Genomic DNA, 20,883 nt, shown 5'->3' on the forward strand with positions numbered 1-20,883 from the left:
ATTAATTTTTTAAAGAACGTTTATCAACTAGGTATAATGATCATATGCACATCAGGAATATTTTAGAAGTTATTAAGTAGTTAAACTATATTCAATTAAAAAAACAAAGGCATTACCTTTTTTTATTCTTGTGCTTCAGTTTGGCTTTTCACTCAACAAGCACTTATCAAACACATCCTATGGGAATGGCACTGTTGTGTGCTGCGGTATAAAGAAAACTAGTAAGGTCTCCTAAAGGAGCCTGTTTTCAGGTAGGCAGCCAGACTTGTAGTTAACAAGATGAAGTGTTACCACTGCTCACAGGTCTCCAAACAGGATATGGTAAGATAAACAATAATAGGATAAGGCGAGGAAAAAAAATCAGGGCAAACTTTATAGAGAAGGTGAGAGTTGAATTGAGTTTTAAAAGATGAAAAAGTTTGGAGATGAGAGGGCTGGGAAAAATGGAATTCCTGGTAGAGGTAATGATTTAGGTTTCTTGAACTGTCTGATTCTGTGGTAAACCAGCAGCACTTTTGCCCAGGTTAGCCTCCAACTGTGGATGAAAATGGAAAGGAAGGTTAGAGTCAAAGAAAATTTGTTTTTCTTTATAATAACTCAGAGCCTGCAAGTGATGATAATAAGCATCTCACTGCACACTATGAGGCATGTTGTGATGCACATTGTGATATGTAAACACTTGATAGCAACTTACTTAATTCCTGTTGCCTCCTCTCTTTTGGGAGCTCAAATGAGACAGTCTTCCTCTTGCCCTCTCTCAGTTTTCTTTCTTTCCATATCCAACTTCAGATGAAACTATTTGAGAGCAAGTCCGTAGCACTGACAGTGTTGATAACAATTTGCATCTAGAAACTTGGACCAGGCTCATAATTCATATTCAGTAATATTTCCATATCAGACCCACCCTAAATTTCAGATCCTCTCCATTCTTTCAATTCCTTCAATTTGTAATAAATATTATTTGTCTGTTGTATTCCAGGTACTTTGTCTGTTATATTCTAGGTACTTTGGTAATATTAATGAATAAAAGGGACAAAGATCCCTGACCTGATGGAACTTACATTTTAGTAATCATCACAACTGCTCTGGAAAATTGCTTTTTTTCTCCCACAGAGATTTATTATTAAAATTAGGTTGCTATCTAAGAGAGTGATTTTCTTTTACAGGCTTTGTATAGACACTGGGGTGGGAAAACATTTTTTATTTCTGGGGAAAAAGGCTTTTTTGTAGCTGGGGGTTCTGTAAGGCTAGACCAGTATGATGTGGCATATTTTCTCTAGTTTATCTTGTAAGAGATGAAGGTTTGAAGGCACTAAAAATATAGTGGTTTCAGAGACAGATAAGTGGGTGAAGGGAGAAATATTTAAAGACAAGTTATTTGAAGCTTCCCTTGACTTGGCTTCAGTGAGGAGAGAGAGAGAGAAGACAGCCACCAAATGACTAGTGCATCAATTATAGCTTGGGTATACTTTATATAGACAGAATAGAAACATAGTAAGAAAGTAGAAACGACTAAATAGGAGAGAATTCTGTTATGGCATAAAAAAAATCCAATTATTAAAAATGCAGTAAATTTGAAATAGAGTATTTTCAGTTTTATTTTTTGTTTACAGCTCTTATTTGTTACTTCACAGATGCTGTGCCTGTTCCCTCAGAAAAAAGCCCATCTCTGCAGACAAGTGTGAGTTTCGACAGGAAATCAGACAGTACCATTACAAATATTGTAATAGAAAACCCTTTGCAAACGTCTCTAGAAAAGCAGCCAGCTGCAAAAAGTTTTGAAACATTGACAACTTTACCAGCATTTTGGCCATCTAGTAAAGAAGAGTTCATCAACCCTGATTTAAGGATATCAAAGTCGGAGTCTACTTTCTATAACCAGGGCTCTGTGGAGACACTCTCTGTCTCTCCCTCATTCAAAACATTTGACCCAGTGAAAGAGACTGTAATCAGTAAGGACCATCAGAAACGAACAGAATCCGGCCTGGTTCAGAAGGAGGATGAAAACCTCAAGAGCTTAACCACATGGGGTGAGTCTACAAAAAACAAGCAAAAAACCTCTTTTGAAGTACTCTTCTTTTACTTTTCTCTGCTTTCTGTCTCCTGTTTTTGTTCCCTCTTTTTACTCTCCATCCATTGGTATTAAGAGAGGTACTTGAGCTGGGAAAGTCCCTTTTTATTAAAGGGCTAATAGCAGTTCATCTTTGTGGGTTACACGTGCTTGATTGAAGCACACATTCTGAACAGTTTTGATGCAGAACAAGTTAGAACTAGCATTAAAGAAGAGCTTCCTGTTAAACATTTAGGCTAATTATTAAAAAACTATATGAAAAAAATTGTTTAGTATGTATATCGGTATGTACACACACACACACACACACACACACACGGGAACACATGCATGTGTGTGTGTGTTTTCCCTTTTTGAAAAGAGTTGTATACTGATTCCAAAAACAGGTGGAGAATCTCTTCCCTTTTCTGTCTTACAAAACATTAAGAGGGTTGCAGTATTCTTTAGACTGGATGATAAAGGATAAAGCCAGCTGAGATTCCAGGTCGTTGGCCATCAGATATTAAATCCTACATTTTTATAATTACACTTTCTTTTGTAAAGTTAATTAGTAAAAGAATAACTTGTTTGCTGGTGCATTTTTCAAAGACTAAGTAGTTTATTGATTCTTATATATGATAATGCTAATTAACTCATATAAATATAAAGTTTTTAATATAAATCTTTTAAACTGCCTCAAATTCAGGTCAGAAGTACAATATAAATACAAACAATGGAAGACAAAATGTTGAAGTTAAAGAAATTTATCTTGGTGCTAGTAAGGCCAGTGAATAACAAAACACTCTTCTTACTGCTCTTTCCAGAACTTTTTTGAATTGAATAGCCTAAAAATAAGACTAATTCTTAGTTTTGTCACCAGATCAACTTTTCTGCTGAGACTGCTGATGGAGAACCCAGTTAGTACTGGTTATGATGGCCATGTTAGTTTATGTGCATGGCTGTCCCCTGGGAAGTTGTTATTTTGATTCATTTCTTTCACAAATACCGCAAAAAGAAAATTGAAAATAAATTTTGGTCACTGCTTGTGCACCAAGTACATTTAATTATAAAAATTAGCAAGAAGTTCCTCTAAAACCAGTTAACAAGGAAGACTTCTTCTCCTACTTAAAATGAAGTAGATAGCATTAGTCTAATCCTCCACCAAAAATACTGGTTAAAGCTGGAAAACTATTAGAAGTCATCGTAAAACAACCAAGGTAGAAAACACATGATGGGTCAGGATCCTAGGAGAAAGGATTGTGATATTGTGATATAATAAAAAATATATATTTGGTCTTCATCACTGATTCCTGGCACAGACCTCCTGAAACCCTTGTAATTTCCTGAGTGATAGGAGAGAGAGGAGCATCTTTTGTTATTTATAATAAGCCCTTTCAAGCTCACCCCTGACTTGTGGGGAGAGGAGAGTGGGTGGATGCTGAGTTAATCATCAGGGGCCAGTGATTTGGTCAATCATACCTACGTATTGGAACTTCTATAAAAACCCTAAACAACGGGGTTTAGAGTGCTTCTTGGTTGGGGAACACATAAAGGTTCTGGGAGGATGGCACATCTGGAGAAGTCATGGCAGCTCTGTGCCCCTATCCCATACCTTGCCCTACGCATTTCTTCCATTTGGCTGTTCCTTTATAAACCAGTAATAGTAAGTAAAGCATGTTCCTGAGTTTTGCGAGCCATTCTAGCAAATTATCAAACCCAAGGAGGGGACCATGGGATCCTTCAATTTATAGTCAACAGATCAGAAATAGAGGAGGCCTGAACTTGCAATTGGCGTCTGAAATGGGGGGCAGTCTTGAGTGTTTAAGCCCTTAATCTCTGGGGTCTGCACTAACTCTGGGTAGTTAGTGTCAGAATTGAATTAAATTGTAGGACACCCAATTGGGTGTCCACAGAGCACAGGAGAAATCCTTCGTGTGGAAAACCCACACGTTTGGTGTCAGAAGTGATGTGAGAAGAGTAGGAAACTAGTTCACATTTAGTTGGTCCCACATTCACCTCAGTTTTCCCCGCTTGCATTGTTTGCTTATTAGCAGAGCAGGATGATAGAAGCTGAGGGAAAATTAGAGGCCTGGGCTTTCCACAGTCTCACTGAGCTTGGGAGGTAGGGTTGGAGTTTGGGACTTCCAAGGTGTCAGGGACTCAAGGGGCCAATATTCCAGAGGGGAGGGAATCACAGAGAAAAAGTTGGTAAGTCTTTGTGTAATTTCTTACTGTTACATTTGCCTGCTGCTAAACTGCTAATGTTCTGGATAAGATGCCGAGAAACGAAATGGGAAGCATCCAACCCGTTTAGCCAGCCTAAATGGGAAGAGGCTGACGAGCTAATCAGAGATTCTCATAATCTTGTGGCACTAAGAGACAGAGGTTGGAGTTCAGGATATGCCAAATTGTAGGGGCTCTGGTAAATACTCTGTGCTTTCAGCTGGGCTCTCTAACAGGCTACACCCTAAGCATCAGAAGTACACTCTAGGAGTAAGGACAAGCCAGAAATAGAACAGCCCTCCCAAATGCTGAAACCAAACTTCAACTAGAGCAAAGTGTCTGGAAGACAATGAAATCCTTTCTTGAGAGCTGCTACAATTTTTCATGCATAATGTTTGACATTCAACAAAAAATTACCAGGCATACCAGGAAATGAACAAATGACCAGAAATACAGGAGAAAACAGACAACAGAAAGAGACTCACAAATAATCGAGGTACTGAAGTTATAAGATAGGTACTTTAAAATAATTATGATTAATGTAATCAAGAAAACAGAAGAAAAGATGGGGAATTTCATCAGAATAGAATACTACTATCTATAAAAAAAGAATCAAGTGAATTCATGAATCCCAAAGCTGAAAAATATAATAACTGAAATTAATACCTTGAGGGTACTCTTCAGTTCACATGGCCTGAGATGTCCAAAGAGAGAGTTCAGCACTGGCAGAGAAGCTGAAAATTTATGAGGGAAACCCTGAAAGGGAGGGAGACTCAGATGGAGTCTCAGATTCCATTTATAAACTCTGCCCAAATCTTTGACTGACCGCTAAACTGTATGTGTAAGGGAAGACCCCAGTGACTCATGGAAAAAAAAAAAGAACACTGGAAATTATAAATATGTGGGTAAATATAAAATACTATATATTTTATTTTTAATTCTAATTTGAAAAGTAACATACAACTGTTTTCTTCCATTCTTTCTAGAGAATGGAAGAGGGAGCTGATAAGACACTGAGAAGACGAAGGAGTAGTAATTTGTAGTCCAGATTTGCATCCACCTGTGCTTTTCTCCTGTAGTGCTGAGCATCCCAGGGATAGGAATGAAAAGGGTAGATATTTAAATTGAAATAGGATTAGGACAGGGATTGGGGAACTGCAGCCTCTTGGTCCACAGCCTGTTTTTGTAAATAAAGTTTTATTGGAAAACAGCCACACTACTCAGCTCGCATATTGTCTTTGGCTGCTTTTATGCTACATCAGCAGAGCTGAGTAGTTCAAACAGAGACTGTATGTACCACAAAGCCTAAAAGATTTACTCTCTGGTCCTTTATATAAAAGGTTTGCTGACTCCTGAATTAGGAATTAGTAGCAGGTAAGGCAGAAGACGTTTTGGCAAGGGGGTAGGTAGAAAGTGGCTGAAGTGATGGATCCTTGGATTCTAGACTGGACAAGAAAGGAACCAGAACCAGGAGGCACTGATAGAAAATAGAAGGATCGTTGCATCTATTGTCTCAATGAGACCAAAGTGTAGATGTATTAAAAGGAATGTAAAAGGAATCTAAAAGGCTGGAAGTAATTGAGAAGAAAAGTAATCTTGGAAAACAAGATTTCAGAGTAGGGCAGTTGTGAGTGATGACATATTCTAGGGAATACTCAGAGGAAAGGCTGAAGGTCATTGTGGTTGAGGAATTCAAGAAATGATGAGGCTAGGATGGATGGCTAGTCTCAGATGATGGAGGATAGAGAAGATAGTACCTATTTCCTGGTTTTCTTTTAAGAAATATTTGTTTACATGAAGGCTCCAGGTCTGATGTTATAAACTCTTTGGAGATAATGAGCTGGGCAAATTAAAAAATACTTGCACACTCATGTTTCAGCAGTTCGCAAATATCAGGGAGGCTGTCTGAGGCAGCCACCTAATACACTTTAGTATCTTTACTGAATGAGAGGGATGGATTTGCTGCATCGACCTCTTTTGACCCTTTGATGATAAATGACTGTTCCTAGAACAGCCCATTCCTTCTGCTCCTCTGTTTATTTGGAGCTCAAACTGTTGTTTTAGGTCGTTAGTTTATCATGCACACTAAAAAGGAAGCAGGAGCTAGTAAGTACTTAGAAGCCAGATCTGGTGGTAGGCAGCTTTCATTATAGTCTCATAAGCCACAGTTAGGGTAAGTGTGTTAGACGCACTGGATTTTACTTTCTAATTTGGGGGAGGAAAAAAAAATCTATACATTCTCATGTTGGGATAGTTGTGAGCATTCTCACTGGCTTCGTCCTTTCTTTCTGTCTCATCGGTTCCATTTTCTTACTCTGAATTTCAGCAGTAGTTGTTCTTTGTAGCTGTTTTTCAGTTTACCTTTGCTGGGGAAAGAAACCAAACATGACACACACACAAAAGACTCATTAACCATACCTTTTCTTTTGGGCTATAAAAGCCTTCAGAGCTAGAACAATTAACAATTTCCCTAAGAAATGGGGAAAATGATAGAAAACAGTTCTGCAGACCATCTCAGCTAAGTCTGCGCTACTGGCAGGCTGATTCAGAAGCACCACGCAGAGCAGAGCATTGAAGGGAGAGGGGAGTCTTATCACCTGCCGGGGAAGTCACAGCGCAGGTGCTCCCTGTCCCCCAGACACGGCCCCGACAACTCTTCCAGCTGTGCGGCCCCTGCCTGCTTTTGTACAGACAAGAAGACACACTGATTTGATTTTTTTAATTTAGTGAACCAAACTTATACTTCATAGGTAAGTGAGTAAACTCACCTTTAATCCAGTAATCCAATTTTCCTAATACAAATGTAGCATAAGTGATTTATAATCACTTATAATGAGGCAGACATTAGCATTTCTCTGTGTTACTCCTAAATCTGGTTCTTTTGTGTAGCTTATTTATAATAATGGAATTAAAAATAAAATTTCAAATATTACATTAAAAAATTGAGATCTAATTCATGTACCATAAAATGCACCATTTTATAATGGACAATTTAGTGGTTTTCAGTATATTCTTAGAGTTGTACAGCCATCACTACTGATTCCAGAACGTTTCCGTGACCCTCAAAAGTCCTGTACAGGGACTTCCCTGGTGATGCAGTGGTTAAGAATCACCTGCCAAGGCAGGGCACATGGGTTTGAACCCTGGTCCAGGAAGATCCCACATGCCACGGAGCAACTAAGCCCGTGCGCTACAACTCCTGAGCCTGTGCTCTAGAGCCTGCGAGCCTCATCTACTGAGCCCTCATGCCACAACTACTGAAGCCCGCGTGCCTAGAGCCCATGCTACGCAACAAGAGAGGCCACCGTGATGAGAAGCCTGCACACCACAACAAAGAGTAGCCCCCACTCGCCGCAACTAGAGAAAGCCTGCGAGCAGGAACGAAGACCCAACACGGCCAAAAAATCAATCAATCAATTAATTATTATTATTTTTTTTGTGGCGGTACGTGGGCCTCTCACTGTTGTGGCCTCTCCCGTTGCGGAGCACAAGCTCCGGACGCTCAGGCTCAACGGCCATGGCTCACGGGCCCAGCCGCTCCGCGGCATGTGGGATCCCCCCGGACCGGGGCATGAACCCGTGTCCCCTACATTAGCAGGCAGACTCTCAACCACTGCGCCACCAGGGAAGCCCCAATTAATTAATTTTTTAAAAGTCCTGTACACATGAGGGGTCACTCCCAGTCCCCCTCACCCCAGCCCCTGGCAACCACTATCTACTTTATATCTCTCTGGATTTGTCTATTCTGGACATTTCATATGATGGAGTCATGCAATATGTGGCCTTCTGTGACTGATTACTTTCACTGAGCATCATGTTTTCAAGGTTTATCCATGTTGTAACATAAATCAGTACTTCCTTCCTTTTCATGTCTGAATAATATTCCAATGTGTAGATAAACACATTTTATTTATCCCTTCATCAGTTGATGGACATTAGAGTTGTTTCCACTTTTTGGCTGTTATGAATAATTCTGTTACGAAGATTTTTGTAGATGTCTCATTTTTTTAACCATAGAACAAAATCAGAATAGTTTAATTCATGTGTGTAGGTAACTTGACAGCCATTATGTATCAGTGAGGAAGACTGAAAGAGATGAATTGGAGGATGAAAAAAAAAATCCCTCTGTTGTACAGCGAACTGTTTAGTTGACCAAAGACCTGCTGCTAGCAGAAAAATTTCCATTTACTGCTAAAGAGAGTTTTTAAATACTTCCAGAAGTGTATTTGTCATCTTATTTTTGCAGTCCAGTACTTCCAAATGCTTTTTAAGTTTAAAATTGTAATATGATAATTAACAGACCCAATGTTATTCGTGAGTATAAAAAGTTAGAGATAACACATCAGCATTTGGAATAATTTTGTCAGTGCTATATTCAAGTGAGTGCAACATTCATTAGCATGCATGTATCACACAGTGAGATTTTTACAACCAGTCATTTACTGCAGTTTATTTGCAACATTCTCTGCATTTCAGCTCTGGGGGGTGGACTGTATGAAGAGGATGCTTGTTAACAAATAACCTCCTTAGTGAGCCAGAGAAGGGTCACTAAACAGTCAGGGAGATGCACCCTGAAGTGCAGTGTGCAGTGTCTGGTACAGCTGCAGCGTGTTTGGAAACAAAAGTAAATTGGCCTGCAGCAATTAGAGGTGAAGTGGCTTTTTATGAGCAAAAGCATCCTGTAGCCTATGAATCAAAGCTGCAGAACTGTAAACAGTGAGAAGCTATTTACTCAGCAGTTGTAGCTACAAAGCAGAAGAAAGGTGGGCATACAGTAAAAAGCAGTGATTCTCAAACCTGAGCATGCAACAGAAACGGAGGTTTGTTAAAACTCTGTTTCCTGAGCCCAGCCCGTCCCCCAAAGTGTCTGATTCAGTTAGTCCAGGGCGGGGCCCAAGAAGTTCATCTCGAACAAATAACCAGGTGATGCTGCTGCTGCTCCTGGTTCAGGAACCACACTCTGAGAAACACTACACGTAAAGTGGAATACCAGATACTCATCACGTCATACATGTGTGACTGTCATAACTGTGTTCTCTTTACATATATAACAATATTTGACTCAAATATTATTTTCTTCCTGGCCTTCTTAAATGTTCCTTATGAAATCATTCTTCCTGACCAGAGTGAATTATTTCTAGAATAGTTTCTTAGTACTCTTAATTAACATATGTGTTTTGGGTCCTAGAATCTTAGAATCTCACCAAGGATATATAGTTCTGTCACATGATGCGTTGATCTTGCCTGAAACATTCCTGCCAAACGGTCATTCAGGCTGTGCATGAGCTCCATGAGTATCAAGAAACTCACCACTTTCCAAGGCAGCTCATTTCATGTGTGGAAAACCATGACTATTAAAAAGTTTTCTTTTTTAAATTGGGCTGAAATCTCTTTTCCTATTACTTTCACCTGTTAACCCCAGTTCCAACTTGTGCACAATATGAGAAAAGGGAGATAAATATTACTAAGATTTTTGTGACTGTTGTCCAATAACCAAATATAGCCTTTTATCCTTTGTCCTCCTATCCACTTTTTTTTTTTTTTTTGCGGTACGCGGGCCTCTCACTGTTGTGGCCTCTCGCGTTGTGGAGCACAGGCTCCGGACGCGCAGGCTCAGCGGCCATGGCTCACGGGCCCAGCCGCTCTGTGGCATGTGGGATGTTCCCGTACTGGGGCACAAACCCGTGTCACCTGCATCGGCAGGCGGACCCCCAACCACTGCTCCACCAGGGAAGCCCCCTCCTATCCCTTTTTGAATAAAGATTTGCATATCCATCAACCATTCCTTATATATCTTTATATAAGGAATGGTTGTCATATTCCCTCACCATCCTGGCTGCCTGCCTTCTCAATTTTATATCCAGAATTTAACATAATTCTCTAATACTGTAAAAATAATTATAATATAGTAGAATAGTGTGGACTTAGAGCTTAGTGGGTTAGATTATATGGTTTAACATCAGAGACTAGAATTTGAGTCTCATCTCTGCCCCTTTTTAGTCCTGTGATCTTGGGAAAGTTTCTTTGCCTCTTTGAGATTCCTTTGCCCATGTTTTAAATGGGGTTATAGGGACTTCGCTGGTGGTGCAGTGGTTAAGCATCCGCCTGCCAATCCAGGGGACACAGGTTCGAGCCCTGGTCCGGGAAGATCCCACATGCCACAGAGCAGCTGAGCCCGTGTGCCACAACTGCCAAGCCTGCACTCTGGAGTCCGAGAGCCACTACTACTGAGCCCACGTGCCACAACTCCTGAAGCCTGCATGCCTGGAGCCCATGCTCTGCAACAAGAGAAGCCACCGCAATGAGAAGCTTGTGCACCGCAGCAAGGAGTGGCCCCCGCTCACCGCAACTAGAGAAAGCCTGCGTGCAGCATGCAGCAACGAAGACCCAACATGCCAAAAATAAATTAAAAATAAATTTATTAAAAAATAAAATAAAATAAATGGGGTTATAAAACCTACTCCACATGTTGTTATTGGAGTGTGGTGCTAAATAAAGAGAATTAGAAAATAGCTATTTGAAAAGCAATTTAAATCCTTAGACTTTTCCTCCTTGCCAAACAGATGAACAGTTGCCCTGAATATTCACCCACTCTCACAACCTCTGGCAGAAGTCTGGAGATTTGTTTTCTGGAGAAGGTAGGTGGAGGGTCTCTGAAATGAGAGATGCTAGGTAGAGTTGAGTGTGCAGGTCCTATAACAAACACTACAGGATTAAGTGACCATATGCAAACCAAATGCTGAATGCTGGAACCCTGTCTCCTTTCCCTGCTAGACTCCCAGCACACTGGGAGCCAGATCTTTACCTTCTAGGCAGGAGAGAGAAACTGTTCTCACAAGAACCTATAACCCTCAGAGGAAAGAACCAAAGACACTGACATTAGTGGTTCCCCAACAGATGACCCACTCAAATGACTATACACTGAAGCTCAGTGTTGACAAGTCTCACACTCAGAGCTTCCAATCAACTCTGTAATTTTTCACTCTTAATCATAAGCAGACAGCAAGGTGTTCCAGACATCTGAAAGAAACTTCTAACATGGAACATTGAAACAAGGGATAAGAGAATATGTTGCACCCATGAAACAAAAACAGGGTGTTACAAAAAGAATTTCTGAGAACCCCCAAAAAATAGCTCTTGGAAGTTAAAAATATAATAGCAGAAATTAACAACTCAGTGGTAGGATTGAAAGCTGAAGTTGACAAAACTCTCTGAGGAAGTAGAGCACAAAGACAAAGGTAGGGAAGATGGGAGAGAAAATTAAGATTAGAGGACTAGTCCAGGAGATCTAATACCTGGACTAGGTGGAGGTTCGGAAAAAGAATACAGAGAAGACAGAGAGGAGAAAATAAATTGTTAAAGCAGTAAAGAAAATTTTCTAAAGCTGAAGGAAATGGGTTCCTGATTAAAAGTCAGTTGACTTTCAGTTGACCTCAATGAAGTCACCCTTGGGGCACACAGAGAAGCCTCCAAACACAGCGGACAAAGAGGAAATTCTATGAAACTTCAGAGATAAAACCGTTACATACAGTTATACACAATGAATGGAATGACTCCCACTCCAGAGCAGCAACACTGGAAGCAAGAAGACAGTGGAATTTTGCCTTCACAATTCTGAAAGAAAGGATTTCTGGCCCAGAATTTTTTACCTAACCAAATATCATTAAGCCTAAAAGTAGAACGTGGACATTTTCAGACATGCGAGTTCTCAAAATTTTACTTCTCATGCATCCTTTTTCAGTGAACTACTGGAGAACGTGCTACTCCAGCATGAGAGTAGACCAAGAAAGAGAAAGACCTGGGATATAGAAAACAGGAGGATGGCGAAGGGACATGTCAGACGACAGCTGTGAGTGGAGCTCAGAGTGTTGCTGTCTGACTCAGAACACAAATACGCTGAGGCTTTCGTCATTGGCATGCCCATTACCACAACCCTCTTTTTTTTTTTTTTTTTTTTTTTTTTTTGCATTACGTGGGCCTCTCACTGTTGTGGCCTCTCCCGTTGCGGAGCACGGGCTCTGGACGCGCAGGCTCAGCGGCCATGGCTCACGGGCTCAGCCGCTCCGCGGCATGTGGGATCTTCCCGGACTGGGGCATGAACCCGTGTCCCCCGCATCGGCAGGCGGACTCGCAACCACTGCGCCACCAGGGAAGCCCACCACATACCCTCTTCTTAATCCAAGGATAGAATGTCTGGATAGGCCTGACCTAGATTCCTAAGTGTGCTTGTCCTATCTTGACCGTGTGTTAATGAAGTTCCTACTTTCCTTTTTGTGTCCTGCTGCTCAGGATCAGCATCAGCTGAGAATACAGCTGAGAATTTTGTGTCTCAGCATCATCTGCGAATACTCATTTCACCCCCCAAAAGTTTTGTGAATTCTTTCCTGAGAACTGGAGATAGGCCTCAGAGAGCTTTGAAGCAGAAAGTAGAAGCGGCCTGCCCTGGCCACATTTTTTACAGGAGGTCCAATTTAGTTTAGAAGGACATGAATATGTAAAATAAATAAAATTAATATAGAAAGATAAGTGCTAAATGGTAAGCATTAATTCCCCTCTTCTATGACTTACAGTGAATAAGTTTGTTTTGTTTTGTTTTTTAAGTAACAAGCCCAGAGTTAGTTACAAAGACTTTAGCACTTGAATTTGCCAATTTTTACCACCTAAGACATAAGTGAATGTAAATAGACATTCCAAGGAGACAAGAAAAAGTTCTGTGCCCAAGAAAGTTTAGAAAAACACTTGAATAAATTACAGGTGGCCCTTGAACAACATGGGTTTGAACTGCATGGGTCTACTTATACATGATTTTTTTCAATAAATGCATAGTACAGTACTACAGGATCTGAGGTTGATTGAATCTGCTGATTCAGAACCTCGGATATGGAGGGCCAACTGTAAAGTTATACAGGGATTTTCAAATGTGCAGAGGACCAGCGCCCCTAACCCCCATGTTGTTCAAGGGTCAGCTGTACTGTCGATTTCTCAGAACCTTAAATATGCTAACGGATATTGTTAATCTCCTAATGGGAGGCACAGTATGCAATTGGCTAGTCTTGACTTTGAAGCCCTGTTCTCACAAAACATCTTTTTACATCTTAAGGAACACAGTGTTCCCCAGAACAGTTTGGGAAATAATGATTTAGAATGAAGTGTGAAAGAAGAGATTTAATATGATTTTGCCTGAAGGGAAGTTTAAAACGTTATCAAATTTTTAATTTTATGGAAAATAGGCTTAGAATGCTTTTTATTTTACTTACAGTTTCTTGGTGGAAAAAAAAAAATTATATACATATGCTGAAGTGTCCTGGATCTCAGATGGGTTGGACTCAGTCTTGACTATATTTGACCATTAAGAGAAAAAGACTAGTTTTATAACTGTGGGGTACTTGTAGTTGGTTGTTCATTTTGCCATAATATTTTCTGTCAAAAAAAAAAATGAAGTAATCTAAGTTACAGGTTTCTCACATTTTCTACTTTAAATGTCAACTTAAAATGCTGGCAGTGAGTAGAATACTGTGTAATACTTTACTTTTCTGTTCTCTCTGATAAGTGTAGTGTAAAAATATATTGGGCAAGGTTTGAGAATCAAGATGAATATTGATATTTCTATTTTAGTTTCATTTCCATGGAATTATTGATATATAACACATCTTTAGATTTTCTCTGTTTCCTGCTTTGGGTTTATTTGGGCTTATTATGAGTATTTAACATATAAAATTCTAAGTGATTTATTTAAGTTGAGACCAGATAGGATTTTACACTGTAAAATTATTTTAGCTCTTACTGTCATTTGTATGTTGCCTAATCTTTGTCTGTCATTTATACATTTTAGTTTCAACTGCCTCGGAGGGAGCATCCTCCTTTTCTCCTTTATCCATGTCACCTCCTGATTCAGCCTCTCCAGAGAAGTCTGTTCATCTCTCACCCCCAATTTTGGCCAGACCTTCCTTCTGGACTTTGTCCCATCAACAACCTTCTTCTGCCTCTGTTGAAGATAAAGATAAGACAGCCAGGGTTCATAACCCTTTTGCTCCTAGGGGCCCACTGTCCTCTGATGAAGAGGAAAATGACCACCTCAACCTACTGGAAATTCTTCCAGACAACTCTGATTCTGCCAAAAAGAAGACAAGTCCTATTTCTAGCAGTAATTGGGTAGCATTTTCCACCCAAAATGTAGACCATTTCACCTCTATGTCCTATTCTAGTTTTCAGGCAACCAAAGACCTGCCTAGGGAGCCTGAAACAAACGATTCCACTAACGCTCTTCTAGGGGAGGTGAAAAATGCAGTAGTTAAATTACATGAAGATCTGAGCATGGTGATACGAGAACTTAATGTCATCAGTAGCCATCTGGTAAGCATGAGTGGGAATAGTCCACAAATAAACAAGTCTCTGCAGTTTCCCCAGTATTCTGAGGGGGGCTCACATCGAGTCTAACAATCTCAATAGCCATTTTTTTATAGAACTCATGTGGTGTCACTTCCCAAGGACTAAGAAATTAACCTTTTATAGATTCTCATTACTATGGCAAAAATAAGGTTGTTGGTTTGATTTTTCCTTGTCAGGTTTATTAAACAAGTATATTTCAAACCAATAAATTCATTTGGGTGGTTTATTTTTTACAGAGACAAAGAATCACCTTTGATAATATTTTCAGGTTTAGATATTAGTTCATTTGAAACTGAAGAGAATTTCATTCTTCCATGCTCTGTACTTAACCACAAAATACATTGAGCACTAGTGAAAGTTGTGGTCAGACTTCAAACTGCAAATGACTATTCTAGAGCTTTTGGATAAATTGGTAGTAAGAAGCCCTTCATTTTCCATCTGTATGGAGATTCATTGTTAACAAACCTTTGCCTTGATTTAGGAGAACTGAGTCTGGAGTATACATTTCACATGTTCTCATGTCAAGTTTCAGGTTCTGCAAACCAAGGGCCAGATATCTTTCCCTTCTTACGAATGCCACTGTTGGTTGAGAGTTAAGTTGAGACAAGTAGGACATGGAACAGGTGGTTTGTTGTTAATGTATATTGCAAAGTGAATTTAAATGTGTACTCTTTTTCTTGTATTTTGGAAAATAAATTTGGTATTTTTCGTCTTACATGTATCTTTTTAATTCTTTAAGACTGCCTTTCACGTAGAAATGTCTCAATTATTTATAGGGAAAATGCTCTGGTTTGGGGATTACAGACCATTGTTTCTCAATCCTGCTGCAGATTAGAGTCACCAGAGGACTTCCCTGGCAGTCCAGTGGTTAAGACTGCGTGCTTCCACTGCAGGGGGAGTGGCCAGGGAACTAAGATTCCTCATGCCAAGCAGTGCAGCCAAAAAAAAAAAAAAAAAAAAGTGGTAGAGTCACCAGAGAAGTTTTTGTTTTATTTCATATTTATTTGAAAGAATAATGTAAAGGGCTCCATGTACCTGTCACTCAGTTTCAACAATTACTAACCAAAGGGTAAAATAATATCTGATAATTTTGAAGAAGTATGAGACATTTAAAAAGTATTCTAATGCCCTGGGTGCCACTCCCAAATCAAAACTGATTTTCATCATGCAAACTTGGTTAAGAACTAGAGGGGACTCTTAGTGCAGGGACATGGGATGAGACAGGTAAGCCAATCAGAAGGCTGTTGAAGTTAGCCAGGTAAGAGCTGATGTGGCTCAAACCAGGGTGAGCATAGTAAAGGAAAGTGAGAAGTAATTCGTTTAGGGATTTGCTGATGGGTTGGATAAAATATATCAGAGAAAGAGAGGAGTCAAAGATGAACACAAGGTATTGGACTAAGCAACTAAAATTCAGGATGAAGTTGCCATCAACTGAGATGAGGAAAGTTGAAGACAGAAAAAAAAATTGAGGCATCCATTTTGTTAAATATCAGATGTCTATTAGATAACCAATTAAAGATATCAAGTAAACAGTTGGATATGAGAGTGAGTTTGAGAGGTCTAGATTGGAATGGAGGCTGAGAGTTAGTACTTGATTTTTATTTAGAGCTATGGGACTGGATGAAATCACCAAAGGAGTCAGTGTGATAGTGGAAAAGAGTCGAAGGCCTGAGCCCTGGGGCATTCTAACATGAGATCAGGAAGAAGTTGGGGAACCAATGAAGGAGCTGAGAGCCACCACTGAGGTAGGAACAAAAAAAATACAGTGTGTAGTGTTTGGAATCCAAGAGGATTTTTCTATTCTTGGCCCTTTTGTCTTCCATATGCATTACAGAATCATCTTGTCAAATTCTTTCCAAAGCCCTATTAGAGTTTGAATCAAGTTGCATTAAGTCTATTAATCAATTTGGGGGAATTTTTAAAAATTAATCTTCTAATCCATGAACATGGTATATCTCTATCTATGTCCATATAAATGTTCTCCTAATGTTTTTCGATAAGCTCATTATTTCCCCCACAGAGGGCTTCTATTTCTTTTTTAAAGACCTAATTCTTTGTTCTTGATATTTTTATGCTATTGTAAGTGCTACCATTTTGCTAATTTACCATTTTTAAATTTTAGAATAGTTTATAAAAATGTTCAGTGTACAGTTGTACATTGCACATCCATATAGCCTTTATTCAGATTCACCAATTTTTAACATGTTGCCATGTTTGCTTTATCTCCCTCTGTTGCTAAACACATGTATGTCTGTATACACATTATGTAGGCAGACACACACAAAAACATGTTTTGCTGAGCCCTTTGAAAGTAAGTTTCAGATATCATGACACTTCACAACAGAATACTTCAGCATACCTGTTGCATGAATCAGGGTAATTATTTCCCAACCTACCTTCCAGTTAACCAATTCTCTCTTCAGCTATGTCTAATCTGTTGTTAAATCTTCCCATTGGGTTTTTAATTGAGTTGTTCTATTTTTCATTTCTAGAATTCTACTTGGTTCTTTTAAAATCTGCTTTATGACTTTTCATAGGTCTATGTTTCTTGCAGATATTTTCAAGCATATCTTTGTTACTAGGAATGGCATGCAAACTAGTATAGAATTCTTACTAGTAAGAATAGTAGGGCCTCCCTGGTGGCGCAAGTGGTTGAGAGTCCGCCTGCCGATGCAGGGGATACGGGTTCGTGCCCCGGTCTGGGAGGATCCCACATGCCGCGGAGCGGCTGGGCCCATGAGCCATGGCCGCTGAGCCTGCGCGTCCGGAGCCTGCGCGTCCGGAGCCTGTGCTCCGCAACGGGGGAGGCCACAACAGTGAGAGGCCCGCGTACCGCAAAAAAAAAAAAAAAAAAAAAAAAAAAAAAAAAAAAAAAAGAATAGTAAGTAAACTAGAAAGTATTCTTGATAGGAACTATTAAGAATAGCTTAATACATGCATTTAAGGCTATAAATTTTCCTTTACACAGCTGCAATCCACAATTTTAAAAAATTGAGATATAATTCACATACCATAAAATTTACCCCTTTAAAGTGTACAATTTAATGTTTTTAGTTTATTCACAAGGTTCCATTATCCTATTCTAGAACATTTTTATTACCACAAAAAAGACATCCATACCTGTTAGTAACCACTCCTCCAAGCCCCTGGCAACTACTAATCTACTTTTGTCTCCATGAATTTGCCTATTCTGAATATCCCATATAAATGGAATCATATAATACTTGGCTTTTTGTGTCTGGCTTCTTTCATTTAACATAATGTTTTTTAGGTTCATCCATGTTGTAACATATATCAGTACTTCATTCCTTTTTATGGCTGAATACTGTTTTATATGGATATATACCACATTTTTTTTATCCATTCATCATGGACATTTGGGTTGTTTGCACTTTTTGTCTGTTATGAATTTGTGTGAACATGTGTTTTCATTTCTCTTGGTCATATACCTAGGAGTTGAATTGTTGGGTCATATAGTAATTCTTATGTTTAACTTTTTGAGGAATTGACAGACTATTTTCTGAAGTGGCTTCAGCATTGAACCACAAGTTTTGGTAGGTATTGATAATATTTTCATTGTCTTTTGGCTCAACATATATTCTAATTCCTATCATGAAGAAATGTAGAAGTGTACTTCTTAATTTCCTAGCATATTGTACTCTCTGGTAATTCTAGCACCTAAGGTTTTTGCAGGTCTGTTTTTATTATCTATTACCCTGCTGAGTTGTGCTCATGATGTTATGTTTCTCGTGTACCTGATTTTTTTAAAAAATAAATTTATTTATTTATTTATTTTTGGTGGCGTTGGGTCTTCGTTGCCACACACAGGCTTTCTCTAGTTGCAGAGAGAGGGGGCTACTCTTCATTGTGGTGTGCAGGCTTCTCATTGTGGTGGCTTCTCTTGTTGTGGAGCACGGACTCTAGGCACGCAGGCTCAGTAGTTGCGGTTCGTGGGCTCTAGAGCGCACGCTCGGTAGTTGTGGCGCAAGGGCTTAGTTGCTCCGCGGCATGTGGGATCTTCCCAGACCAGGGCTCAAACCCATGTCCCCTGCATTGGCAGGTGGATTCTTAACCACTGTGCCACCAGGGAAGTCCCAACGTACCTGATTATTTTTGACTATGTGCTGGTCATGACACTTGAAAATTTATTTGTACAATTAACACAAGAATTTGTTTTTTGCTTCTGCCAAGTGCCAGGTGCTATTGCACCGCCATACTGGTTAGGTAAATCAAGGTCATGGCTTGAAGTTTTCTAGAATACCCAGGTTAATCTCAGACTTAAATTCCTCATAAGAGATGATTCATTTCTAATTCATTCTCAATGCATAGCCATTGGGTTCCACTTCGCTGTAAGGAGTATCTCTTGTTAGATACCCCACCTTGTGTGCAGTAATTTCTGTTCCTATCACCTTTCAAGGCCATCAAAATGAAAGTTGGCATTTGTTGAACTCAACAAGTGCTCTTAGGGAAAAGTGGCTTATGTGCTCATTTGCCTGTTAGGTCTCTGTCTTTTTCAGTGCCTATTATTTATAAGACTCTGTACCAGGCCCTGGGGATACAGTGCTGAGCAAAATCAGATATAGTTCCTGTCCTCACACAGCTTGAGTTCTAGAATTCTGGAGAAATTTGATAGATTAATCAAATTGTTTTTTAAAATGTGAGAGGCTAACAGTTCTGGGAATTTAGGATTTGACCTGGTGAAAGAATTCTTTAAGGAAATAATTTTTGAGCTGAAATATGAATTCCAGTGTTATTGAAATAAATGTCACTAATGACATGTTGGGCAAATAAACTTCTTTATGAAATAAAGCAGAGCATAAAGTAAGTATGAAATCTTAAGACATCTTCTCTTGGCTTTCTTCATGCATCTGGGAAATCCACCAATGGATTCTTAAGGGGTAGTAGGATACAATACCTCTTTTTTGTAGTGGCTATAGAATTTCTTAGTTGTACATTGCCAACAGTTGAGAAGAAGAAGTTTCCAGAGATAAAGCATTCTTCACTTCCCACCCCATCACCAAAAAGTACTACGTCAGACATCTTGAAATTTACTCGTTTAGAGACCCCGCGAATAATTGAGGCAACAAAAACTATCCCTTTGAGAAACTACTTTACTTACTATGTGCTTGTTGCATGCACATAGTAACTTCAGAATTTTTTTTTTTTTTCGTGGTACGCAGGCCTCTCACCGCTGTGCCCTCTCCCGCTGCGGAGCACAGGCTCCGGACGCGCAGGCTCAGCCATGGCTCACGGGCCCAGCCGCTCCGTGGCATGTGGGATCCTCCCGGACCGGGGCACGAACCCGCATCCCCTGGATCGGCAGGCGGACTCTCAACCACTGCGCCACCAGGGAAGCCCGTAACTTCAGATTTTAACTAGGTTTTACATAGCTCATATATTTTAATTCAACCATTTGTTAATCAGCATAATTAACAAGCACTTATCTGAGTTTCTATTTAGCCAACTCCATTAAACGAATAGAACAAACTTGGCTTAAATTAGCAGTGGGTATATTCTGACTGACTTTGTAATTATCTCAGATTAAAAATACTTCATTAGATGTTATTCTCTTAAGCATTTTACTTGGAACTTGAGGATCTTATTATAAGGCAGTTATAAAAATATTTTACAGTTTACTTGCTGTCAAATTACTCATGTGTTCATTGTTTAAACATTTATTAATCACCCTTTATGAGTAGGCAGTTTGCTAGACATTGGGGATACAATGGTGAACAAGATGGATGCAGTCCTGTCTTCAGAGGGACGGTTTAATGGAGACAGACAGATAAGTGGGCAATTAAAGTGTAATGTGTAAGTCCTGTGAATTTGGGAAGCACAGGATGGTGTGGAAGAGCCTGGTAGAAAGCCACAACCAGCTCTGATCTGGGGGTCAGGGACTGCCTCCCGGGGGAAATGAAGTCCAAACTGAATTCTGAAGGATAAGAAGGATTTAGTAAAGCAAAGAGGGTTAGGGTAGAGAGGGAATTTTCTAGGCAGAGAGAACAGCATGTACAAAAGCTGGGAGCCAGAACTAGGAGAATTTGAGGATAGGACTGTGAACTGGTGGGTCAGAAATGTGAGCACTTTAGTTTCCCTTTAAGCGTCGACACAGAAGGTGATGGGTAGGTAGCACTTATAGACTAAATAACAGAAAAGGACCAAGTGACAAGGAAATGGATCGTATTGAAAATATAGTGTCATAGAAATGTGGGGGTCGAAGG

General features: G+C 39.7%; 1 protein-coding gene across 1 annotated transcript in view; it reads left to right on the plus strand.

The window, feature by feature from the left end:
- Positions 1 to 14,710, plus strand: part of ENTHD1 (ENTH domain containing 1) — a 93,243-nt gene extending 78,533 nt beyond the window's left edge. The window contains exons 5-6 of the mRNA XM_060113950.1: positions 1,635 to 2,030; positions 14,106 to 14,710. Of these exons, the coding sequence (XP_059969933.1) occupies positions 1,635 to 2,030; positions 14,106 to 14,710 (1,001 nt within the window). The remainder of the gene's footprint in view (positions 1 to 1,634; positions 2,031 to 14,105) is intronic.
- The last annotated feature ends 6,173 nt before the right edge of the window (positions 14,711 to 20,883 follow it).

This window comes from Mesoplodon densirostris, chromosome 11 (genome assembly GCF_025265405.1).
Source record: "Mesoplodon densirostris isolate mMesDen1 chromosome 11, mMesDen1 primary haplotype, whole genome shotgun sequence".
Classification (NCBI taxonomy): Eukaryota; Metazoa; Chordata; class Mammalia; order Artiodactyla; family Ziphiidae; genus Mesoplodon; species Mesoplodon densirostris.